The 27,964-nt window shown below is 39.1% G+C and overlaps 1 protein-coding gene across 1 annotated transcript; it reads right to left on the reverse strand.

Moving 5' to 3' along the window:
* Positions 1–287: 287 nt before the first annotated feature.
* eps15 (epidermal growth factor receptor pathway substrate 15) lies at positions 288–27,964 on the reverse strand (the record flags this gene model as incomplete). The annotated part of the gene is made up of 25 exons (XM_083940362.1): positions 288–3,343; positions 7,251–7,462; positions 8,198–8,333; positions 8,901–8,980; positions 9,096–9,165; positions 9,748–10,154; positions 10,303–10,347; positions 10,561–10,723; positions 10,828–10,908; positions 11,199–11,600; positions 11,700–11,897; positions 12,080–12,241; positions 14,545–14,617; positions 16,941–17,023; positions 18,941–19,097; positions 20,165–20,310; positions 20,574–20,804; positions 21,164–21,223; positions 22,040–22,165; positions 22,989–23,051; positions 23,140–23,235; positions 23,326–23,373; positions 23,467–23,556; positions 24,601–24,642; positions 27,911–27,964. The coding sequence occupies 25 exons, from the start codon at positions 27,962–27,964 to the stop codon at positions 3,203–3,205; spliced, it is 3,366 nt and encodes a 1,121-aa protein (XP_083796488.1). The 3' UTR covers positions 288–3,202.

The raw sequence follows: 27,964 nt of genomic DNA on the forward strand, positions 1-27,964 counted from the left end.
ATCACAGTGCATCATAGTCTATCAGCAAATGATGTGTTTTAGATAGAAAAGTATTCCCCAATGCCATGAGGTGAAGTATAAAGTAGCATATAACTGAAATTCAGAAACTGAAACTGAACTGAAGTATAGTACCTTTTAAGTTCCTTAAAAGTGTGTTACGCTATAGTACAAGAACAATTTCTTACTTCCAATCACTGATTTTATTCAACTAAACATTTGAGTATTCCAGTAAGAACAAACAAACTGCAAAACTACACGTTTAATATTTATTCTGTTTCAATTAAATGCATTACATATTCCGGTCAAACCTCCAAATAATGATTTCTTTCTTACACGTTAGAAAATACAAAATAAAATACAATTAGCTTGAGTTTTAAAAAGCTTTTACTGGTAAGCCTAGAAACATAAGTGGTTCTTGATTTGTACAAGGCGTCTGTACAAATGACAGTAACGTGTCAGGTGGCCTTTAAATGTGAGAGAATTAAAGTGAAGTATGAAGAGAGACTCAGCTGTGAAAGTGAAGAAGAGATGGGAACAGAGACGGCTGTTCTCTTGTATTTACAATAAACGTGAACTGCAATATGAGACGCAGTGAGTGGGAAGTGCAGCCTCAACCACGGACAGTAAACTGGTTAAACATGAGAAGAGGAAACCATGACGATGCTCATTCTTAAAGGGATGGTTATGTTTTTTTGTAAGTGTTGTTGTATGAGGTACTTATCCATAGTCAGTGTATTTACCTGTAGGATGGAGAGTCCTGACTCGGAAGTTAAGTAATGTACTGGTGTGGACAGGGCCACACAGCAAAACACATGTTAGCCCCCTGAATAATTAAAAATCAGTTTAAAAGGTACAATATGTATGCAAAGTTTTCACTGCTTTACCTTGCTGTCACAACAATGTTTAAGTTCACACAGGGGGGAACACGGCTGTTCTTTGCTCTCGTCAAAGCCACCAAACTCCATTGACAAAAACAGTCATTTTAGTTTCCAGTCTACCGCTGCCTCAACCGATTAGTTGGTGTTATTGTGTTTTAAACGTTAAGGAACTAATAAAACTGTTCAGCAACTTATGTGTTCTGTGCGGTAAAATTACTCTTTGTGTCAATGGAGTCTGGTGGCTTTGACAGGAGCATTGAACAGCTTCAGTTTCCCCCTGGGTAAACTTAAAAAGCTGTGTGATGGCAAGGTGACGCTTTTATGGTTTTACGGTTTTTATGGTGACTCCAAGCATTTCCACATCAGGACTTTGCTTAGCTGAATCCCGCCTGCTTCTCCAAACTGGGGTCGTGCTGACAGCCATCTACTATAGATAATACACTGACTATATACCTCATACAACCCCACATCAAAACAATGTCCCTTTAACAAGGCTGAAAAGAGATAAAATAAGTCCCAACAGAAAGAAGTGTCCAAAATGTTGTGCACCGTTTGGTCAGGAATCAGCTAAGAAGATGAAAACCAAGCCTTCCCTTGATCAAAAACCGTCTATCACAGTTAAGCACTCAGTGTTAAGTAACTTACATCTTTTTCTAGCAGAAAACACAAAATTACCCAGCAAGAAGAATCACTGGCCAACTGCTGTGTGGGTGTTAACAGATGTGTGGAACACAAACTGCTCCACAGAAACGCAGAGACGCTCATCAACCTTTACTGACTTTGTGTAAGACTTTGAAATCCAGTTAGTCTCTCGGAGAGTAAGCACCTCGTAAAAAACAACATTCTGGAAAAATAAAAAGTTCATACAAATGCTAACAAAAGAAGCACCAGCTGACTTTGAAATGAGACCTGGTGAAAGATCTGTGAAGTGGATATTGACTACTTGAGGAAGTTGATCTTTTTTAAATATACTTCTCATTGAAAATTCAGCATCCATGCTACTGAAGTGTCCTCCAGCAGGGGAGACTGATGTGTGCCTTACCCGGGACCAATCAGGATTAACAATACAAATAACACTATTCATTAAATGTAAGGGTAAACAGAGCAGGTTTGTTCCACGCTCATACATTCATCTATGACAAACCAGTTTCTAATTTTGAACTGAACTGAACTTTGGAAAAGAAACATAACACCTTTAATCTGAGGCCACCTTATTAAAATACCTTGGTGATTGCCCAGAATTGAAGATTTCATACTAATTAAAAGATACGTAGTATAGTAAATAGTGTTGGTCTCTCAAAAAAAAGCAGTTGCGTTGTGCAGTACCTTGTAGTGTGCCCTGAAATTTAATGCTAACAATTATGTTATTACATGTAATAGTTTCATTCCTTTCAGTATCTCCTGAAACAAAGAGAAATGCTTTTTTTGACAGAACAGATGGTTAATAGAACAATGCATTATAGAAATGTAAAAATCCAGAAGCTGAATGTGATAACTTTGATGGGTTTCTTCTTCAATTTGAGTATAAATCTGCACATGCACTTCACATATCAGAGGACTGGTAACTTCCAGTTAAACAAGTATAAATGTTGAGTGTTTTTTTTTATCTCATTGGCCCCCCTGTATTCTTATGGGACTAGAAAAGTACATGGTCACCCCATTTCAAAAAGACTGATGTCGGTATTACAGTCTCTCTTTTTTCTGTCTTAAAACAACACATAGTTCAAGAATTATTTTAAGAAAAATTAACCAACAGGAAGGAAATTGGGGAGATTGGGGGGCTCTACAAAATATCCGATCTATTGCTAATTAAAGAAATCTCATGAAATTCTCAGTATGAATTCAGAAGCTAGAGTGAGCCGAGTTTTGATAAAGTATAGCAGGTACTGTTAGTGGATAATGACGGGACTTTTCACAAGGCCATTTCAATCTAGTTTTGAGTGCATTAAATAAATTACATTCTGGAGAGTTAATCTAGTCTGGGTGTTGAAATCAACGGAGCAATCTCTAAATCTGTATTCACTGCATGTCATTTTCAACAATCCATTCTTCAGAACTTACACTCCTTCTTGGTCCTCGCCTCCAAAACAAGAACCAACAGGATGGGAAAACGCAATACTGCAATACCAGTCTGGGGAGAAAGCTTCAGAGATAGGGTTATTCTAAGAAAGTCTCTTCATGGGGTCAGCAGGTGCTGCTGAATCAGTCCTTTACAGTCCCCACTTTGCTTTGGTGCTTTCTGTGCTGGGCCAGGCTGTGCCGTGCCGTGCCGAGCCAGGTCAGTGAACGAGGGGAGGAGGGGAGTGGGGGTGGTGGCGAGTTCCTCAGGAGAGTTCAGACTTGCTGAGTGCGATGGCCAGCTCCAGGTCCTCTTGTTCCTGCTGGGTGAGCCTGGCAAGCCGCTCCTTTTCCTCTCGCTCGCTCTCGCGCTTTGCCCACTCTATCATGTCTTCCTCTGTTGGATACTGCTCCATCAACACAGAAAACACACACACACACACACACATCACACACACAAGGGGGAAGGAAAGAACACACAAATGCAAAGAAATATGGGGGGAAAGGAGACAGAAACAGACACATTTACAGTTAACAGATTCTCAAAGATAATATAAATGATTAAAGATGAAATTATGATAATATAAAAATATATTCTTCTTAGAACCTGCTGATAACACAACAATAAAAGTAACAGTATAATGCAAGCTATTATTAAGCATTAGATGCTTCATAAGGAAACGCTGCTGCAGGGCTGTTGAATTACATTTCAAACGTTACCGTTTTGTGTTTGAATATACACTAATATGCACACGTGGCCAGACCGTCTATCACAGCAAACAACAGAGAAATTACACAACACAGACGGAGAATTACTTAATTATCTGCTCAGAGTGCCATTCCTCTTCTATATCTTTACATAGAAAAGAAATGTTTGCTGCTACATTACTGTGCTGAATATTGAGTACAGTGCCTGTAAAAAAACACATAAAATACACATATTTTAAACAAGAATGCCTCCATTTAGGTTATTATCATTATTAAACTTGTCAGAGATCTATGGTGGCAATAGTTGTCTAAATGACCTCAAACATATTTTGGTATTTCTGCACTGCAGTTTGTTTTCTTTTAAGATTATTTTTGAGGCATGTTTGCCAGGAAATTTGGGGAAATGATGGGAATGAGAAGGATATGAAACAAAGGTCCCGGGCTTGAATAATTCATGGATATTTCACTTTACATGGTGCCCATCTTAGCCCCTGGACCACTGGAACACAACTGGCCGATGATATTGGCAATACCAATCCATCAGTTGGGCTCAATGGTGACGCAGTAGGTCATGGAGAAAGGCGCCTTCAACAGTTTTATGTTTTTTTATTGAGCACTTCTTGGCTCATGGCTGAAAATCTTTCTTATAAATAACAGTAATTTGTAGTTAATTAAGATGCATGTGTCAGCATCTCTGTGGTCTATAAATCCAAAATGTCATGTTTCAGTCCACCTACAAAAAACATAACCAGTCTAAAACAACAACAAGCCATTTAAATCAAATCTCCCAAGATCAAAGATGACTATGAAGAAGGTGACAGTACTTGCCCCTCAGGGAGGCAGGCATGAAATGGGATGCAAGTGTGAAAGCTGTGATCTCCATTGATAAATAAATGGGAGTTGTGTGACCAAAGATAACATTTGTAGGTTCACAAAAAAGAAAAGACGAAGAACGATGACTTTAAAATACATAGAACGCTGCTTAAGACAGTTAATCATTATAGACTGGACATACACTGTGCCAACAGGTTCATTGTCCTCAATAACAGACAGAAGCATCGCAGGTCATCCAGTGTGTATTCACCCATGCAAATGAAAGTAGGCAGCGATGACGACGTTCACTACTAAGTAGTTTAGAGCTGATGGTTTCAGTGTAGAGTGGCGCCAAACATGCATGAGGAGAACATTTAAGAAACATCTAATGGATTTAGTAGAGAACATGCATTTATTACTTGTAGGTAGAACATCCCACTGCAGCTTTTAAATATGAATGAAATTAGACATCAAGAAAGAACTTAGCAAGAGGAACGATGAGTTTATTGCTAAACTTACAGAAACCCTTCACATATCTGGTACTTTGGCTTTACCATCTTTACTTTCAGATACTGGAGTGATTTGATGAGATTCTATCGAAGCACTTGAAAGGACCATACTGACGATTTTTCAACCCATTTAGTACAAATCCTCAAAATCTTATATGATGATCACTGTAATTTATTGGAAATATTATATTTTTCCTGCTTTCCATGTGGCCAATACAGTGTCAAAATATGTCAATATTAATGAAACTTGCTTTAACTACTTTCATTATTTACAAGATCAATTATAATGCCACAACAAAGCAGAAATTACATAACTTGAAAGGTAGAAAATAAACTTAAATTATAAGCATGCTTTGGAAAATGTCAGCAGTAATGTAAAAATATCGTCACAACTTGTGGTAAATGAACCGAAATGCAAAAAACGTTAGTATTGTCCTTTAAAGGCACAGGCATTTGCGGAGAGTGATGTCATGGATGCACATAGAAGCCAGAGATGGTGCCCTTGATTCAACTCTTTATTCAACTTTTTTGACAGTGGTGTAAAGACAGAGAGACAGAGACAGAGAGAGAGAGAGAGAGAGAGACAGAGAGACAGAGAGAGAGACAGAGAGAGAGAGAGAGAGATCGAGATAGAAATAGAGAGAGAGAAAGAGAGAATACAGGATATCTGTTTCTCCACAACACACTGCTGACTAGAAAAGGGCTAAATGAACTGATGAATGAACGGATGGGTGGATGAACAGCTGAATGAATGGATAAATAAATGCCGGCATGTGTTGAGGAAAAAAACAAAACACTGATTAGAGGGATGGCGGAGGCAGTGGTGAGTGAATGTGAGCCAATCACACAGTTAGTGCATGGAGGGGACATGCGGGTGCAGTCATGTGATGGGAGAGTCACTGGAATCAAGACCGTCTCTTAATAAAAGTCATCCATCCCAAATTTACAGCGTGACAGTACATATCTGCAGTATTACAAAAGGAAGAGCTGAGATGATTTTTATTCAGTTACCCATTTTACGGCCAATGTACAATGACACCTTTTTTAATAACTTGGTTTCTTAGATATTTTAAAACGTTAAATACACAACTACTTGAACACATTTTAATGTGTGAGCAGAAAAAAGATAGGGAACTATAATTCCCTTGTTCTTCTTGGTTAAATCAGTACAGTTATGACACCTGTATCTTACTTGTGATAATAAATTATTAAATGCATTACGTCTCAAAAAGGCATCTGTAGTGTAGCTTAGTTACTACAAATGTGTCCTGTAATATATGAGTTTATTAAACAATGATAGCTTCATGAAACTTCAAGTTTACAGAATGAAACCGTCTCACTCAAGATACTGCCGGCATCCCCTCAAGGTCAACTGGTGAAATGCCTTTACGCCACAATTGTGCCAAGTCAGCGACATATTGACTCCAGTCACTGGTCAGACCTAGAATAAATACTTTGCCCCAATGGTAATTTGAACTGACCTAAGATGCAATTCCAGTGTAACAAGGTGCATGAAATGAAACATTTTGCAATTAAATATTCATCTCATTTCAGAATGAAATGTGCACATGCACAGGCTGTAATGTCAGTGTGCAGAGTTGGGATGGCTAACAAAAGCCAAATACAAGCAGCCTCTTACCTCTCCATTCACTGCCAACTATCAAATGGGACTTACTATTATAAAGATAGATGTGTGTAAATAATTAATAGTAAATTAAGTTGTGTCCGCAACTACAAATAGGTTGGAGAGTCAATATATAGATGCATCTATAATTGCTATATTGACAATTCCGTACATTTCCTCCTAAAAAATACAGTGCAACCTCAATCATGGGGCTTAAATTAAGTGCAATCCCAATATAGATCAGTAACAAACAATAATTACAAGTATCAAGAATCTTTACAAGCCAAAAAAGAATATTGCATTCATAATAAAGAGCTAAAATATACACCAGCAGCAGACAGGATGCAAAAAAAAAAAACTCTAATATGGAAGACTTAATAGCTCATGGCTCAAGAAACGAGGTTATCAAACAAATGATGCATCAGCAGCCTGCGACACTATAGCATGTGACATTTTACAGCTGATTAGCTGATTAGGTCACTTCTTTGGGACTTTAATGGCAGTGGGTGGAGTGACTTATAAAGCCGGCCTGATTTGTTTTGTGGTTGTGACTTTATTAAACGACTGAATGTGATTTACTAGCAGGAAACAAAGAGAAGAGGGCAGTGACTATTGAGAGTCAGATGAAGGTGAGGGAGAGGGCGAGAGGGAGGTGCTCACTTTGTCAAAGCTGGCAAATCGGTCAGCGTCCCGTACGTTGTGACGAGGAGGGGAGGAGGGGGCGAAGGGGTCGGCTAAAGGATCCTTGGCAGGCAGGGATGAGGAGGAGGAGGAGGCTGAGGTGGAGAAGTCTCCTGAAGGCTGTTGGAGAAAGGGCCCCCGTCGCTGGAAGGAGTCGGATGACTCTGTTCTGGAAATGGACGATCTCTTTCCTGATAAACACAAACAGGCAGACACATGGTATACACATTAAAGCGTCATAGTATAAGTGTCAGACAGACACAGAATAAATAAGTTATACTGCACAAAAACCATAAACTCTATAAAAGAAGTGGACGTAGCAACCGTGACGCCGCCCATTGGATTGTGGACTACCATTTAGAAGACTTTAGTTTGGTATTTGGCCATTGCTATCTTGTTTTTATGGAAGTCAGAGAATTACAGAGGGCAGAGCTGGGACCAGGGGGCGCTAAGCGACTAAAATGTTACTTTTAAATTTAATGAATTGGAAACACACCATCAGAGCGACAACACACAAAAACAAGTTCACAGCTATTCTAACGAACACAATGCCATGGATATGCATTACTGGAAGCTTCTATCCTGTCGATGACACAGCGATCTGTCAATCCCAAGGTAGCCAAGCCCTAGTGCATACCCTGCTTTATCGTCTATTTTGCTCTAAATTGGACTAAAATTTAGAAAAGGAACATTGTGCTGTATTGAGGAGGACATAAAAATAGCATTTAAGACCATGAAAAAATGTTTACTGGGGTAGTAATAAATTAAGTGAGAAGTAGGGTCATTTTCTCAGAATTTCTCTTCATGAACCAGCATATTGAATACAACAAATTTAACTTATAATGACTAACACATACTCTTATAATACATCCTGAAATTACTAGTAAGAGCACTACAATAGTTAGCTTTTCATAGCAAGTACTGACCTGGAGGTGGGGGAGGTGGTCTTGTTGGCGTACCCGTTTTTGGGGGCAGAGCTGGTGGAACATCAGGGCCAGCTGACTGGCTGTCTTCCTGGAAAAGGTTTTTATTGTTGATGCCAAACTGGTCAGCACCGTTTGACTGCAACAGAAGGTTCACACCAAATCCAATTCATACAGTATTAAAGTACAGTATAATACAGAAGAAAATCAAAGATACAGGGAGTGGCTACTGTAGATCAGAGGTGGAATCACAGAAGCTTATTTTTTGCAATTTGGTAAAGACTTTGTTCAGTGTGCCATACAGTACTTTAAGAGCTTAAAATACTTTAATAGAAGGGCATCATTAATCAAAAATATAGAGGTAACATTTTCAGAACAAACTTTCCAATAATTTATGATACTGCACATCAAACATTGCTGCATTTAGTGTTAAGAGTTTAGTATCCAGTTCCTCCACAGAGGAGAATAACGTACAAGCCATTTCCTCCCAAAAACCACAACACACTCAACAACTCACTCACAGTCTTCCTGCATGGTCCTTCTGGTTTTAAAGCAGAAGTCAGTTCACTGTGTCGCAACAACTCCTACTTCCACCGACTTAACTGTCATTATTTATGAACTCTGATATTCAGTGTGTTTCAATCCATATTAAGTTCATTCAGCACAGTGTAGCTAAACCACAGGATGTGAACAAGACCTCAATTACCTTCATTTCCTTTGGGAAAGCATAGAAATCTGCAAAGCCGCCTTGATATGATTCATTACCAAAGACAGCAGCAAACGGATCTGAAACACACAAGGATATATACAGACACTGTAAATAAGAGTATTTTTTACATTATAATACAACAGTTGCAATAGCTTCTGTTCCCAGAGGGTGGCACTGTGTCACAAGTCCTACCTGGATCTGAGCTGGCATTTACTGTAGTACCACCTGGAGCAAACGGGTCATTGGATACCGCAGTGTCCTTCTAAATGCAGAACATATAGTAGTTAGCATAGTGTACAATAAACTCTGCTGTGGTAGTGAATATCCTCATATGCGATGTACATCACACAAAATTGAAATGAACTACTTCAGATCCCATTCTTTTATTTTCACTAAATTCACATTTAACAGAAATTACAGAATTTACCTTATTTATCTTATCTTGTTTTCCAGATCTGTACTGACTTAACAAAAGTTAACTGTTCTGATTTAAATCCCAACTGTTAAACTGTAAAATTGTGTCATTTTAGTTATTTTTACTACTTACAATTCAGTGATTTAAGGCTTTATACTTTTTTTGGGAAAGTACAGGAATATTGGCATAAGACAAAAAGTGTAGTTAGATGATGAAAAATAGGCATTTTTTTTAACTGACTACATTGGAAAATACAGGATTGCTAACTGCCGTATTAACAAAAATTACTGATGTAAACAAACCTTTAACAGCATCATAAAACATTCATTACTGATATTTATTTGTTGTCATCTTATTCCTTATATTAAAATGCCCAATAAATATGTGAGTGAGTGCAATGGAACCAAGTTGTACAGTGGGCCAACTCACCACTGCCAGATCATAGGAGGGTGGAGGGCAGCTGAAGGGATCTGTCCCGCTATCCTGAGAACCAAATGGATCCGCCTCCCCAATGGCGTTCACTTTGCCTCCGAGCGGGTCAGAATCGGCCATATTGTTTCCTGTGGAGCTGAATGGATCCTTGGCTGCTAAAGTTGAATTGGTAGGTTTGGAGGTGAAAGGATCTGGACCTGCTGCTAGACCTGCTGCTGATGCAGCTGCTGCATCATTTGGCTTGGCTGCAAACAGGTCTGGTTCTGGCACGCCAGTAGTGGTACTAAAGGGGTCAGCTGAGGCAGAGAAAGGGTCTTCTGAGGAAAAGGGGGCACTGGCTGCCTTGAAGAAAGAGTCTGCTGCAAAGGGGTCTGACCCTTTGAATGGATCTCCACCGAAAGGATCTGATTTAAAAGAAACAACGTGGACATTTGAGTGTAGAATTGGTACATGCTTGTCAGATAACGCATCAAATACATATAGATGCACCTTTAAGTAATTGAAAGAGATTAGTTTTCCTGTTCATCACTTTCAAATAGGAGTTTAACTTACCTGCAACATCTGCTTTTCCAAATGGATCATCTTTGAATGGATCATCTATAAAGTAAAAACTAACATCAATCTGACTACATTGAGGCTTTGGTACAAAATATATTTAAAAAATGTTGACCACATAATTCTGAAATTACCTAAAACAGTTCAAAATGTATAATAAATACAATTAAGTATTAAAAACAAATCACTTTAAAGAAAGGAACCTTGATATGAAGCCATTTTATTTGCAAGTTTCAGATGTTTGTGGGGACTCACGGTCAGTAAAGGGGTCCGCATGGAAGAAGTCCATCTCAGGCAGGGAGGGAGGGCTGGTTTGAGGCGGCATAGAGCGAGGACCGACTTGAGGTGGCAACGAGGAAGTGGTGGTTTCTGGGGACTCTTCTGGCTCCCGTTTGCTCTCTGGCTCCGGTGATGCAACCTGTTGGACAAAAACATGCTGACTTGCTTGAACACTGCATTAAATGATGTAAATGATAAACCTCAGAAAACATGGGTCTAACAAAAGTTACTCAGGCTGTTTACCTTTGGTGGGCTCTCTTTAGGCGATTCCTCTGTATCATTTACGACTTCCGAGGAGACGTCAGGTGTAGGGCTACTGTGTTCCTGGAGACATGAGGACATCACAGCAATGAGACTTGTGTTACTTACAGAGACAGATTCTGTGAATTATACATTATATTTGGTAAAATTCATCGTTTGCCACAAAACAGATATCACACTCAATGTAAACTATGATTGCTGGTCTTTCAAATAAAGAGACAAGATCATGTTTTTGGGGAATAGAGAGGTTTTTTGCAATATAAAGAACAAAACAGCAGCATACAGTTGTAGTTGTAAGAGATGGGTAGGTTTAAACGATTGACAACTAAGGCAGGTGTATTTATAATCCTCACCGTGTTCTCCTGTGGCTTGCTGGTCGACCGATTATTGTAAATCTCAGAGGACGCTAGACTAGTATAGAGATCATCCAAGGGATCATATTTCAACTTTTCCTCCTCTGGAGCCTCCGGACTCTCTTCCTCCTTCTCTTCTTCATCTTCTTCCTCTTTCTCTTTTTGATCTGAATTTTCTTTTTGCTGATAGCAGACAGCAGCTGGTTCTTCCTCCTTCAGCTCTTTAGGCTGGTCCTCCTGGAAAAGGTCCTGCTGGAAGGGGTCCCCCTGGTACAACTCTGCAGTGGGACCTGCTGATCCGTTGACCATGACAGGAGAGCTGTCCTCCAGGGCTCTCTTCCAGCTGAGCTGAGCAGTTACTGACCTCTCCTCCACCTGAAGGTCGTTCAGTTTCTGCTGAACCTAAGAGAGCAGAGGGATGGAGAGGTTCAAAGAATAACAGAGAGAAACAGAAAAATAAAACATACATCGCATTTCCTGCAGTCACACAAAGTAACCGACCTGTGCAACTTGTGTAAAGGAGTCACGGACAGATTCTTGCAGAGGTGTGAGTTGCTCCTGAGCGGCCTGGACCTTCTCCTGCAGCCTCCTACTCTCCTCCTGCAGAGCGAGGAGCTCCTCTCGGGCTTGGACCAGCTCCTCCTCAAACTGACATATCTTCTGTTCTTGCTCCTCATGCTCTGACTGCAGCGATGAAATCTGTGACAGACGTAACCATTATAAATAAGCTGGTCAGAAGAATGAAGTCACGGACTGAACTGGGTTATCAATTTATACAACTGATGTAATTCACTAGTGGTCAGTTCTTTCTATAGTCACATAGCTTTCCATTAATGAAAATAAATTGGTCAGTCATGAAAAGAAAATTATACCGGACCGACCAGATAGGTCTCTTGGTTTGTCTGCTGGCGAATATGTGTCAGCTGCTCCTCCAGTGAGCCTTTCTGTTGGTCCAGCTCCTCCAAGGCCTCCTGGACCTTCTGACGCTGTGCTTGGAGCCGCTGCAGCACCTCACTTTCCCTCGCCACCTCATCCTGCAAGTCCTGCAGACATTGAGCAAAAAGGAGACAGTGTGTTTGTTTATCATTTCACAGGAAAATCTTGGTAAAAAGAAACAGAATACAACAAAGACAAAGAGGGATCTGTGTCCACTTAGTTTGTTTTCTGAGCGGCTATGTTTTTTTTTGTTTTTTTTTAGTTGTTCCCAATAAGAAGAGAACATATGCGGTCACATAGAGAAAAGGCACTCGAATCCCACACTCCGCCTTTTTTGTTTCGGTGCTTGTAGTTGAAAATCTTTGAACTCTTCAAAAAAGCACTGGTGTCGTCATGGGCACTCCTGTTCAGAAAACTATTACAACAAAGACAGAAAAGCCCTTTTGTGGCAGCAGATCGACCAGACACTGATTGTTGGTGGGGAGTCGTGTGCTTGTTGTTAGCTGTATATAAAAAAAAACGCTATGTGGACACATGCCCTAACAGACTATAATTAAACAGATTATTTAATATATGAATAATTAAGAAAAGGAAAACAAGGGGCTCTTATAATCTTCTAGGTCCTCAGAATGCGCAGGGATAAGAAAATATATATTTTTTTACATTGCTGTAGACATTGAGAAAAGGGACAAGAAGTGCATTCAAAACATAATGAAAGCAAGAAGAAATGAGTAAAGGTTAAACGGAGGACAATTATTTTGTGAAAAGGGCAATCTACTGGTCTCAAGTGAATACCAAATTATCAACACCTACACCTTTTGTTTTCATGTCTCTCTATCTCTATTGTGCTGTCTAGTAAAAGGCAAAAAAAATAATTGAATGGAATTAACACATGAAGTGACTCATCAGTAGAGCAGAAGTGACACAAAACGACCATTTTTCCAGTCAACAGAGGCACCAAATGCTGTTACAAAGCCAACTGCAGCAGCAGTCTTTCTAAGGCAGGCAAATAATTAGAAATACCAGTCTGATATGTGAATAAATAACAGTTTGACAGTTTACATCATCGCTACATGTCAGCCAGTAAACGGGCAAAAACAAAGCAAAATTCTCTTCTCCTGCTTTGAAGTTTTTCTCTTTTGTCCGTATTTGACAGTCCAGAATAATTCTTGTTGCAATAACAAATACTGACACTTGGAGGTACACAAGAGAAAACAATATATAAAAAAGGAGGCTGCACAATGACATGCCTTATACGTGCACATCACAGCCATATTTGTGTAAATAGAGGTGTATCTGTTTATTTAAATGGACAACTACAAATACTTCAGAAAAGCACCTGAAAACTGTATGTGGATAGAAAAAGAGGGGAGAGAGTGGGGCAATGAGATGTAATAAAAAAGTGTCTGGCTTGACTCAAATCAGGGATGTTGCAATCATCAGAAAACATATAAATCTAGAATGCATTCTAACCACCAGACCCATATATACACCACTTATATTTGCAGCCTACCCAACTAGATTTGCTTCCATATACACCAAAAAAGATATTCTCTTATTTTGTGTGCATTATTCTTTTAAAACATTTGTGAAAGTGTAGCCAAGGACTTTCAGCTTGTGAAACCAATGCTGCTGTTTTGCAACAGACTTCCAAGTGGTGGATGTCAGAGCTCCCTGTCACTGCGTGAGACTGCCACAAGTAAATCCTCAACCTTTGAGAAACACTGCAGGGGAAAAGTGTAGAGTCTGTACGGGGATCACGGCAACCAAAAGCACACAGTATGTGACGTCGAGGATATATTTAGAAGACACAATACAGTATAAATAGCCAAAAGCACTTGAGGCAACCCTGCAGTGCAGCTAAGAAATTCAGCTACATCAGTGTGAGACTCTCTTGAGATCCACCCTCATACTCCAACATCAGACTGAATTCCCAATAGCAGAACAGACTAGCCCTTTAAGCCATCAGCTCCCAAAATAGAGCCCATCTCTCAGGCTGGGAGCAGGCAGTAGAAACGCCTACACAAGGACACCAGCCTCTCCCGCTCTGAGAAACATTAACAGTGCTTCTGAACAAGCGTCTAGGACAAATGTATTATTGATCTTCTTCTACAGTTTATACTTCACAACAAAAGTGGGGAACAGCATACCATCTGCTTTGTCTCAACAGGATTGTTCTTGAAAAAAAAAAAACAAGCAGCAGGAATAAATACACACATACACACACACACAAGCTTTGTTCCAACACTTATTACAAAAACAAAAGAGCAGAGAAGCAGTCCATCTCCTAAATATCTACACGACTCTGCCTTCGGTTGTGTCTGCCCGTAAATCCCTGTTTCTCTTGGTGTCCACTGCACTTGGAAAAAGAGACAAACTCACAGACAAAACAAAGACAGCGAGACCTTACCTGCACTTCGCTGCTGCGCTGTCTGATGGCCTCCTCCTTCTCCTTGATCTCCTCTTCCACAGTTACCTTCTCCCTGGGTGTCCAGCACAAGAGACAGGAGTATTTAGCCACCAAGGACAGAGAGGGTAGACCCGGTACTCCAAGCCCACCCAGACCCAGCCAGTTCTCCACTGAACCTTCTTTACCCTGCCCCTGAATCACCACCACCTCCTCTCCCTGAGCTACCATGATGTCCTGAACACCACAGTACAAAGAGAGTCGCCTGAGCGTCTGCAGCTGCAGCAGGTGTGTGTGTGTGTGTGTGTGTGATATGAAGACAGGTGGATTTTTTGTGTACGGCGCTGTATGCGTGATGAGTGTTGTAGAAAGTGAGAATGTGCTTGCTCAGTTAAGTGTGCGGTAGAAGAGGAGTGAGAGGCAGATGGCTGCCTTGAGGATGGAGGGAGGTAGAACAGGAGGAGGGACGAGTGATGATGAGCCAACTTACAACATCTATCATGTGTGCTGCCCGTATGTTCATCCTCTTTCATCCACCCAGCCAGAGAGGAAATGGAATGGGTGGGGCGGAGCTTATTGATTTGTGTTCAACCAACAGTTAATAAACGTGTATTTTATTTTCCAACCATAAGAGGAAACACCAAAAACACTGTAATGTACTTTACTGTAAGTACAGGGCTGCTTTATTATGCAAAAAATCGTAATCAAAATTGTTTTTATTTTAATTATTCTACACAATAACGCAGTGACTTTGGAAACCTTTTCTATTTTTTAAGAATGGATTTTTTGTATATGTCAAATATAATACTATAAAATATATATATAAAATATTTAATTTAAAAAATATTTTAAAATTCACAAATAAAAATGAATATATATATATTTAAAATGAAGCATTTAGAAAGAAAAATAAATCATATATATTATGTTGTAACATGGGTGAACTACTACTACTAAACTAAACATACTAAACATAAACTACTAAACATATTCAAAATATATACTTTTTTCTAATAAGATCAAAATAAATGGGATCAAACATATACTGAAACCTATATTTAAAATTTTGGTATGAAGGGGCTTCATTTTCCAGACCAGACTTCTGATCCAGCTAACATTTGAGTTTCAACTCGGATTTCTTGAACATTATTAAAACTACTACACTAAAAGTTATGCATGTATAACAAATGTTTAAAAAGGGGAAATAAAACAAGACGCAGAGGCAGCGCACCAACATCATCGAGAAAATCCCTGACAAAAATAAATCCTGATTTAAATGTGCTACTTGAGCAACGCCCTGTAAATAAGGAGGTGCAAATTACAAATACACACATTATTGTTTCAGCTCTAAAAACAGTATTCATACATCGTAGACGAAAGGTGACATTTAATATGCATTATGTGCATTTGCATTGTAAAAGCAGTACAGAAAACAACACTAGTTATTCCTGTCTGGTTTCACATTTACCACAGATGACTGAATAAAAATTTTTTAAAAAGATACAGGCATCAACCTTAGAAAGTACTTTGGTCAGTTATTTCAACACCGACTAAAAATAACAGCAGCTATTTTTATATTCTCTCTCCTTTCACATCAAACCTACAGTCAACTCAAGCTTAGTATGACACCCATTCTCCTCTTACCCATCATCATCATCATCATCTTCATCCTCATCATCATCATCTTGAGCAGAAGGCTGCTGCCACGTTTTGAAGCAGTCACAAACATGGCTCATCTTTTCAAGCTTCTCTCGATCTGCTGCCTGTCTGAAGCTCTGATCTCTGTCACTTAGTTTCCACTTCTGTCCATCTTTCTTACCTCTCCTTCCTTCCCCCAACAGCTGGTGCGCTTGTGTGTGCACGGCTGTGTGTGCATGTATTGTGTGATGGGGGGTGAAAGGCGGAACGATAACTTTCTCACTTCTCACTCTCAGCTTGCATGAATAGGGAAGCTGAATGCTTTTATGAAAATTAAATCCAAAAAAACTGATACTGAGCTAACCATCAATGAAACCAAGATTAAATGAACATTATAATATATTTATATAAAATAAAAAATTATATATATATATATATATATATATATATATATATATATATACACATACATACACACACTGTATATACACCTGTATATACATATACACACACATGCATGCACGTTCTTATTTTAGTGGAGAAAGGATATTGTTGTTGATAACATTTGATGTACATCGCAGTAAAAAACTTGCTTAAATAGTGGATTAATGAACTATTGGAAACTTAACAGGTACAGGCCATCTTTAGACTGCATCTCGTCACCACCAGTGACATAACATGCAAAAATATGGCTTCAGCAGGAATGTGCATAGCTTTTTCCATTTAAAAAAAAATAAATAATTATGAGAGCAACATCTTACTTTTGTAGTTCGACAATCTCGTTACTGAGAGAGTCCAGCTCCTTGATGGCAGAGAAGTCAGCTGCCAGGTTAGCCATGTTGTTCTGAAGAAGAAGTGAGGCAGAGGACACAAGAGGATTAAAGTCACTACTAAAGCTAAAACACCATAACAATGATGAAACTTCCTGTTCAGTAGATTATAGCTGCACTTTAATCAAATATGAATCGTAATGATGATGATTTTGGATCCCCACAATGAAATGAACATGATAGACTGCGATATTGTACATCTATAAAATATGTGCTCCCCTCATGGAAAACTCTACTGCGTATCACATCAAGCTCTTCCTAAACTAACAGCCAGCCACCATGGGGCGATCAAGATGTTTTGGCTTCACTTTTGGGGCACTGTCATGCCAGCCCATGAAAAACCTTTTTCTTTTTTTTGCGGCTGCAGTCAAGAGTAGAGGAGTACAATAGAACATAGAGCAGACGGGAAAATCAAATGTCTGGAGCAGGAGGAAAGATGTAGTCCCTTTTGGGTACAATTTCATTTATATTTTTCTTTAAGGAAATGCACTGTGACTAAAGACCAGTCTTATTTAATGCAAATATCCATACGTTAGAAGGAATTTAGTGTGGAAGCAGTGCTCTAAAATCAGTGAATATTTTGATGAATAATCATGATCTCAATATTGGTCAAAAACCAAGAGATTTTCATTTTGGCTATAACTGTGCAGCCCTACTGTAGGCTAAGAATGACTCATTTTGTAACATCAAGGAGAATGACAAAATACTATGTTGATGAGAATCCTGGATTCTTAGGAGGTGTTGCAGTGTAAAAGCAAAAACGAACAAAAGAGCTACACTGATGGCTTCACAAAAATCACACATGAAGTCACTGATGGAGACACAAAAATGTCAGGGATGGGAGGGAGACTGACTCGAGGGCAATAACACTGGGAGGATTCTACATTACATTAATTAAGCTGGCTGATTTGCATCTACAGACCGCATGTGTTGCCATCGGTGCACCCTAAAATACTTAAAACAGCAACCTCTGCTCTTATCAGTTTACCTCCTAGATATATGATGATGAATACAAACATAGATAAATGTGATTCAGTTTGAGTAAAGCAAACACAAATGAGTGATACGAGGCGGAAAGCTGACAAAGAGAGGCAGATTGTTAAAAGCAATGAGATGCCCCCGAGTTAGAAAACTACTACACACACACACTCACTCATTCAGGATCATCCCACTGCACGTGTGAAGTGGATGCAATGTAAAAATATAAAGAGTAGACCCAGAAGGAAAAGCATAAAAGTGTAAGTTGGAAAAGAAAGACAAAAGAATTTTAAAAAATGCACAAAAACAGGAGAAAGAAGGAACAATGTCAGTCAAAATAGGACTGGGGGAGATGTCCAAAATATTTTATCCTGATATATTTGTCAGCTCTCAACAACGATATACATCATGATACAGCGTGTTTTCTGGTAATTTAAAAAAAACACTGTAAATAGTCTACATGAAATAACCACATGGTAACGCCTATTTTTATATACTTTCATTAGTAGTATTATTTTCTCATTTCAACTTTAGTTAAATTAGATGAAATTATAGAGAATTGTTTTTTCTAGCTATACACTCTGTTAACATGCATGCACATACGTAGTGTGATGTAAAACAAAACCACAATTTTCAAATGATTATCCCTCAAATATTTCACTCATTATCAGCCAGCCCTAAGTCAGAATAATTAAAGAAGAAACTTATTTTTATCAAAAAATAAGTCAGTTATACAGCATACTATAGTAATAATAGACGAAGCATACATTAATAAAGACAAAAAAGCAAGAAGTTTATGACAGTGTAAGAAAAGAAACATACTGGCAGAGATTATCAGTGTCATTAGGGATGCATCGGTTCTGAATCAGGTTTTAATTACAAAAATCTTTTAATATTTTGTACCGTCAGGCACACTTTTTTTTATACAGACTTCAGTGCTCGGAGCGACTGACCTGTTTGATGTTTTGTCTGTCAGATGGAGGGATCATCTCTGGGGAAAGACTCTGCGGAGGTTCCAGGCCTTTAGTCAGCCTCTGATTGATTAGATGAAGCGCCAGGGCAAACTGCTCTCGGGTCAGTTTACCGATGTCTCCAATGTCACAAAGCTCCCTGAGAACACAAACAGACCCAAGTTACATAAGAGAGTAACGATTTACACCTCAGGCAGTGACTGTTTGTGACTGGCCATCATGTTCAGCGGTTATGGACACACAGGACAGTCATAACAGGAAACTAATCAGCCGAGTGAAGATAAAAATCAATATCATGTGAGGTGTCAGCACGCACTACTGCAGAGCTGTGAAAACTGCTGTTATCCTCCTGCACCAATATCCCCTACGCCATCATTATTTGTTCACTGTCATTTCATTAATAATTACAAGCATTATATTTGTCTCGTTTAATCCTTTATCAAAATTGACAATTTTCAACTCCTATTCTTGGTAAAAATATAATTTTCTATTCTGTTTATTAATGCTGTGGAAACAAAGCATGATTTGATGAAGTGATTTTACAGAATTTTTCTCCTTAATGCCAAAAAAATGTACTCTGTTGACTGTGATATTCTTCAAATATGGTTATTTACCTAATGTGACAATCTGTTTCTCTATAACATTATTGTAGTTTCCTTTATTTGTAATATGACAAATATTACATTTCTTCTTGTCCTAAAAGAGGGATAACTCCTCTGTTGACCCTATTAAAGGTTTTTTTTTCATTATCCAAATAAAGGGTCTGAAAGGCCTTTACACAGCAGTGGCATGACAAATAAACAACAACAAAAACAAACCCAAAATGCTCTCCGGCGAAAATTCATACCAGTGATGTGCCTGGTCGGCCACATTGGCTGAACACTTTAACAGTCTAGGGCTTTTATTGTGAAAGGTAAGAACATAAGAAAAGGACCTGGTATGTCAATGTTGAAAAGAGTAAAGTTTGCTGTCTTTAATGTGACTACAGAGCTTTTGCATTGTTGTTTCATAATCCTCACACCTCTCAGAAAATGTTAAGAAAAAAAAACAATGTCACTTTATCACTGCAAAATATTTGTGTTCTGTGAGAAGTTACTTATGACAAAAACAACACAAGTCCCCGACAGAAGGTGTGTGTGTGTTTGACAGAACTAGCCTTACATCCTACTGGAGGAGCTAAACAGGGGTTTTTCCGTCCCTACTTACCAGATACGTGCAAGTGTGGCGGAGGGCAGCCCAGTCTTCAGGAAGATATCTCTGACTTCAGGCCCAGACACAAGGCCGTCCATGTCACCGTCTGTCTTGCTGAATAGCTCATCATACTTTGCTTTGTCTGCTGGCGACACCACCCACTGCACAGGCAAAAAAACACACTTTTAACCAGCACAGTAGCTGCTGCAGAATAGAATCTAATACAACCTTCACATATGACATAATACTCACACAAACTCACCTTACTTAACTTCAAACTCCTACTTGTCTTGTTTTTTTTAAAAACACACTGAACTAGCCAGTTTGAAATCATTTTAAATGTTTGTTGTTGCCGCTAGTAATATCAAACATCCAAAAGCGTTTCAGATAATGCATGCAGAGGAGAGACGGGTCGCGTACTCACAGGGACAGCTGCTGGTGTTGGGACAGGAGCTGGGGCGGGTTTAGGAGGGTGGGGCATGGTCTTAGTGCCAGCGTGGGAGGAGCGACTGTCTTTGACTGAGGGGGGCGAGGGTAACAGGGGCATCACAGGAGGCACCGAGGGTTTTTTCCTCTTGGAGGGTGGGATCAGGGGAGGTGGTAGGGACATGGGAACAGGCTCCCCCTCCAGGGCTCTGTACACCAGATACATGGCCTGGGAAAGGGCAACAAAAATCAATGATGAAAAACAATTACCAATAAACATCCTGTAGTTATTCCGTCCTCACACTTGTTTCACAGGTCCATTCGGGGCTACAGAAACAATTGTCAAAGCCTTTAACAGACTTGCAAGATAATACGCATAATATAAGCACACATGGGCAAAAACATTCAGATAGTGAAGACTAGGGAAAATACCTTTATGAAAACAAGAGTGAGATAAGCTTGATATGATTTAGATGCCTGGGAGATCAAAGCTGTGAAACTGTACAGAGTTGAATATATCAGTTTGAAAACAGATTTGACTGTAACTTTAACCTCAAGGTTTTATTTCTATGTGTGATATTAGCTTACCACAGCAAATTCATCTCTGTCCAACATGCCGTCTCTGTCGATGTCACTGAGCTCCCACACCTTCAACACACATACAAGCGTTATTGTTAAACATGCGTCATTTCATATCTATATGATACATTATAACACATGGCACTGAAAGGTCTGACTCACTACTGGTTCTCACTTTCTCAGGATTTCCTTTGCTACCCAACTTTTGATTTCACTTTTTTGTTTAGTTCATGCATTGTATTGTTATGATTGAGACTGTAAGATATGGAGAACATTGGGTTTTAAACAATCTCAAGTAACAGTCACATTCTGTTTTCAGGGTTCCTACACCTTTATGCATTTTGAGGTGCATTACATGCTTTGCATCACCTTACAGCTGTGGTAAACGGCATATTTGTATTCAGTATAATACTCAGTATTACTTGTACTTATTATTGCACTTGTTCATCACATTAAACTAGATGTTATTGTCCTATAAACAACCAACATGATAGTTTGAGACAGCTTTCTACAGAAGGACAACAAATGAAAGGAAAACTAACTTGACAAATAGATTGACAGAAATATAATCACCCACTGTTTTGATCATCTGTTCATCGTTTAGTCATTTTTCATGCATAAATGTCAGAAAATGCTGTTTTCAGTCTTTCAAATATGGAAATCTTCTTTTCTCTGTGTTATATCATGTAAGTATATATATATATATATATATATATATATATATGCCATCCAATATAACCTACATCACAAGCAGTTTTCAAACTTTGAAACCACCCAACTAAAATAGTTTGAAGTGTTTTTAAGGATTTTCAGCACCCGTACGAACCCTGTGTTTTGATAAAGGATGTTTAACTATTGTCAAAGTGTCCCATTTGGAGATCATACCCTGCCGAGGATGTCCACTGGCAGTTTGGAGTTGAGCAGGACAGGCTTGACCTTGTCTCCTGTTAGGATCCCTCCTAATGGACCCAGACTGTCAAAGATGGAGTCAAACTTCATCTTCTCCTCAGGCTGGTGGAGAAACAAAACAAAACAGATGTAAAATGATTATAGATGGACCAATTTTAAACTCGATGTTTTCCTTATGCTACTGTAAAAATAAAAACTCTAATAAAAGCGTGCATCGAGTAGCTGGGGAATGAATGGGTTTCTTTCACATATGAAGCTCAGTTGTCTTAAATTACTAATATTCATAAATACTATTATACACTAAAAAATGCCTATTTTTACTGTCAGACAGATTCAATACAAATCTTAGTGACAATTTGCGGCCCAATCCTATTAGTATTAAAACCAGAGCTAATCTAACCTGTTTTATCATAGTAGGAGGAAGAAGAGGTCAAACTTGTGCTGTGGATGGAGTAAAACTTCACACCGTTAAACATTGGCATGCTAATCAGAGTTACCCACATAAAAAGAAGAACGTCCCCAACATATGTCTACTCTTTACATTGGAATAGGTGAGTAAAATTACTTACTAATCTATTGTACGCACTCACGCACACATACTACATTTACTGTCCAAAGTTCTTACATATCACTATATGATTCATAATTCTTCATCTTCATTCCATTGATTGTCCATTTGATCAACTTCTTATGAATAAGTTATTTTATTTAATCACTGTAATGAATATTTAAAGTAACATGGTCAGGTGTGAAATTACTTGGTTAATTTGAAAGGCTGAGAGACAATAGAGACTCTGTGATGGACACGTACTATATTCAAGGAATTATTTTTTTTCTGTTGTGAGGAAGACAAAGATATCAATGCACATTACAAAGAAACATTGATCACTATCTTACATTAAGACCAAAACAAAAGGTTGCTCACCTTGACGACCCAGGGAAGGTCACCAGCCACTCGTCCTGCTAATTGTGGGCTGCTTGTGTCATGCTGGTGATAAACAAAATTCAGTTATTCTTATTACTGAAAAAAAAAAATACTATTTCAATGTCTGAATTATGCACATCAGCAGACTTACAAATTTCGGGGGAGGAACAGCCATATTAAGGCTCTTGAGTGCCACCTCCAGGCCATTTTGCGCACAAGCCACCAACCGCAACGCTATGAAGAATTGCTGAGGGGAACAGAGGTACAGTGTGCGACATAAATCTTGTGCACATGATGCACATAAAACAAAGAAATCCATGGCGTGACTCTTACATACCTGTTTGTTAAGGGCACCTTTACGTTCAGAGTCTGCCAAATCCCAGATCTATGGAGACACGCACACATTTATTACCATCAACATAATCCGCAAAGACAACAGAGGTGTAATGGTGATGCACTGATCCGAGTCTTTGCTCACCTTCCCCAGAACCAGATCAGCCAAGCCCGACCTCTTCAGTAACAGAGCTGCATCAGCTGCTGCCACACAGCCACTGCCAGTCGGATCAACCTGCACAAACACATATAGCCGAGCGCACCGATTTTTTAGCTTTTACCACCTCAAAAACAATAGTAACACATCTGTACTGCTAAGAAAGACACAGAATGTCTTATTGGCCAATTGCTTTAGACCAAAACACTGAAAAATGTGTTTGAATTGGAGACAGAGAGAGGCAAATAAAGAACAAATGAAAACTGTTAGGACTGCTCTGTGGGATAGGAGTCTCTGAGTCACTTAAATCAATACTGATGATAAACCAAAGCTATTTCCTCAGCAGTCTATTAGCCTGGTATTGGATCTGTTAGTGGCCTTTTATGAGGCTCACAGCGTGCATGTTGGGCAAAGGGAAACATTATTTATTCATAGAGATACTTCCTTTACTGGACATGGACACCGAAGAGATCACTGCTCCCTTCAACACTATGCTTAAGCAGCTAAAGCTAGTTGAGTTTAAAGGCTCAGTGCACCAAAATTACAGATAACATTATATCTCTTCCCAGTCTGTTTCTTTTGCCATCTCTAATCCAGAGGATTATACAGCACAATGGTACCATACCAGTCAGATCATCTTAAAATTACTGCCAAATAATAGTGGGCTCACTACTTACTGATACTGTTAACATATTTTAAGCAATGTGAAAGACCTCAGTAAACCTTTGTTAAAGTAGTGAAAAATAAATGAATCGGTTGGTCAATTAATGCCTTTTTGAGTTAATCTACCAATCCGCCTTACTTTAAAAGGCTGATTCACTCCCCTAGTGTCAATTACGCCATTCTACAAGCAGACTTCAGTGTTATTATATTGTTTTAATAATAATTTTTTGATGACAAAAATAACAACATGATATCAGCACAGCTCATCTGCCGCGCTAAATATCGCTAAATATCAACAACGACAACTGAATAATAATAACTGAATAAATGAATAATTCTGGTTCAGCGCTACTTCTAAAGAACAAAGCAATAAACCCAGAACATTTATTTTAACACAACACCAAAGTCACACTGAAACAAACCATACTGTTTTGTTTAGGGGAAGATATATTTGCATACCTGCCGGTAGTATTTGTCATAGATGGGATTTCCACTGGAGAGCTGTAAAGAAATAAAAAAAATTACAATACACAAATTTAAGTTACCAACTAGCCCTAGATTTTTACAAATACGCAGCTTTTAAAATGGTAACAAACCCACTTGCCTCTGCTAATGTAGCCTCTTTTAGGTTTGTGCATGAAACTTAAATTCCCCAAAATATCTTTAAAATTATATGACAGAGAATAAACTAATACTTCAAAATGCTTCTCAGTTTTGCAGTTTACAAGCTCAAATAATCAACAAGTGTTTTCTGGCTACAGTTAGTGTGTCATTCACTGAGCCAAGGCATCTGCCAAAAAGAATAATAAAAAAAACACACACTGATCCATTACAGATGGCGGATGCAGAAACAGACCATAACCAATATGTTAAATTTCAGCTTTATTTTTCATTAAACCTACAACAGCTGAAGTATTTGACAACTGCCCAAAATATCTGCAGGGAAGAAACGAACAGTGACTTTGATCACAGCTCAGACAAAAATGCAACATTTCATTAATTCACTGTGTTGGATAATAGCGCTCGTAAGACCTGTTTTTACCATCAAAGAAGACACAGAAGTCTATTTTTCCCACAACATATATTGACAAGCCTACAGGTAGGATGCGGCGACATGACGACTCCAGACATGGCAGTATGCTACAGATGTCAGATTAGGGCAGCTGCAATTAATAATAATTAATCATTTCTTTTGTAAAATGCCAGAAAATTGCCAGAGAGGGAGGGGGGGACAAGTACCGTAAAGCACGGGGCACGGTACAGATGGACAGTGTGAGTGCGCCCTAAGTGACAACGACTGCAAAACACTCCAAAACCCAGATATATTAATTTACAATAATACAATGAAGAGAAGAGCAGCAAATAGTCACATTTGCCAAAATTACACTGGTGCATTTTGGCAAGTTCGACATGTAGACAATATTAAAATAGTCTGAAATTAATTTTCTCGATCACCTCATTGCCTCAGCACCAGCTAGATGGTTCCACAAGTCATTATCTGAGCGGCATTGCTATTTTGTGCTTCCTGGCCAAGATGAGCCCATTTTCTGGAAAAATACAGTATGGCACACACCATACACTGAACATCTATGACTCACAATGATACAGAAGATTTCTACTGAATTGCAAGCAGAGAGAGAGAGAGTAATGACTTCAGATTATAGGCTACACTTCCCAAGGCTACTGACGGCCAGCTTTAGACAGTTTCTTTCAACAGGGCGTCACTCCGTAGACAACAGCTAATTTTACTTCCTGCCATATCCTCTCTAAACACCCCCCTTTCCGGTGTTAAAACGATTGTCCACTGCTGGGCTGAGCAGGAAAAGAATCAGCATTTCCTTCTCCATATAGCGGAAACTGACAACTGGTTGATGTGCTTTTGCATCGACAGGTGTAGTCAAGGAGTAAAGGAGTTGACAGTAATTGTTTGAGCTGTGAATCAAGTGGGGAGTGGCTATTCAGCCAGTGGGCAAAACCACCTAATTCCTCAACAAAGAAACAAATTGCTGCACTCTTGTTTTACATTATGGGATTTTGCATGTCAGAATTCTGTCAGTCTTGTTACAGACTTGCACGCATAGCTTGGCCACAGAAGAAGACTATGATCAGCACAGTCAGCTCTGTGAACTGCCAATTTATGGCGAGATAACCGTTTACACACACTTATCTGTCTGTGGCCAATCCAACTTATTTTCTGTGACACACAATAGTGTGCCTGGAACTGTTGGCGGCTGTAACACTGTGGTCATTGTACTGGTGACGCTTTAATTGAGCATTGAAAAAACACCCCTCAATCATTCCCCACCCGTACAAAACTGCAGCAGTCTAGTTTGTTCTAGAAATTTCAATTCACTAATTCACAAATGGAAATAAAAACACATTAATGTCACTAGGAACACCAAACAGTAGGTCCTTGTGAGGACTGTCAGGCGGTAACGCTGACAGCACACTGACAACAAGCATTAGACAGACCAGGGACGTCTTACATCATAGAGATGTCAGCACAGGTTTCTGAACTCATCTGTGAGAGATAATAATGTCAACAGCTCCTGTCTGTTGTTAGAGGCAACAGTGGCTCAGGTAACAAGCCTAGGACTGTACCTGGGACTCATTAGACTTGACTATGACCTGCTAAATAACTTATTTACTGTGCAAACAAACACATGCACACAACAATTGCCCTATTTAAGTTAGCTAAAAGCAGATTTTAAAATGATCTGTATATTATCCAACAGTGATGGTGCAATAAATCCCTCGGTGCAGCATTTCCCTTGAACACATGCTCTCTTTTACACACTTTTTATATTTTGTATAAATAACGTAGATATTGAAGTACTCAGTGTTTCTGCATTGTGTGCTCTTCTGTTTTATTATGGCATCTCAGGTTTGTTCAAAACTAAGTTTCATTGTACTTGCGTTCAGTGACAAAGTATCTATCTATCTATCTATCTGATCTATCTATCTATCTATCTACAGACTGACATTTTGTGACAATAGTGCTGACTGGTGTCTACTCAACTTCACTTCCTCTTACTGGTTGCGAAACAAACTGTTAACAATATTTGGAGGGTGTGTTTTTTCTGTTAACATCAGCAGCTAACATGCTAACACAATGTCCACTTCAGAAAGGTCAAAGGGGAAAACAAAAAGTAACCATGTCAGTTAGAAGCATGTTTACTTCTAACAATAGCCATAAACAGGTTGAATATTCAGTCTAACCATACAGCCAGCTACACAAGCAACGAGGACACTCTCAAATGTAAACTATAACGTATAGTGTGGGACTAAAACAGTGTTAGTGGAGGCTGAACTAGCACAGATGTGACAGTGAAGCCACAACAGAGCCACACATGACTCTCACATTAACATCTCTCTGGACATGACTAACTAGCCTGCAGCTAAACTGAGGCAGCACAAAACATGATAACATAAACAGCCAACCGACACGAAGCCAGGTAACGTTTAATGTTTTATCTCAAGTGTGATAAAGCGGCTCTAAAAACAGCCCAACACTGCACACTAACTAGCTGTTAGCTCGCAGGCTAGCTAGCTAGCTACGCCCTTACGCAGTCCCCAAAGAGATTACAGGCAGAAACTTTTCACAGTCACAGCAGCACTAAACTTCAGAAAAGGAGGGACGAAGGGCGAGGTAAGCTCGCGTTTTTTGCCTGCCCCGTTTCGCTAACACTGTTTAAATGCCTCCGAGCGGTACAGACATAGGAGATAAGGGGTTTGCAGTCGCTATATTAGAGTTGTAAGACAGTGTTACCTGAGTAAGAGACAGAGTGGCAGCCATAGTGTTTCTGTTTCCCACTGCTTTCAT

Source organism: Echiichthys vipera (assembly GCF_963691815.1).
Source record: "Echiichthys vipera genome assembly, chromosome: 3".
Classification (NCBI taxonomy): Eukaryota; Metazoa; Chordata; class Actinopteri; order Perciformes; family Trachinidae; genus Echiichthys; species Echiichthys vipera.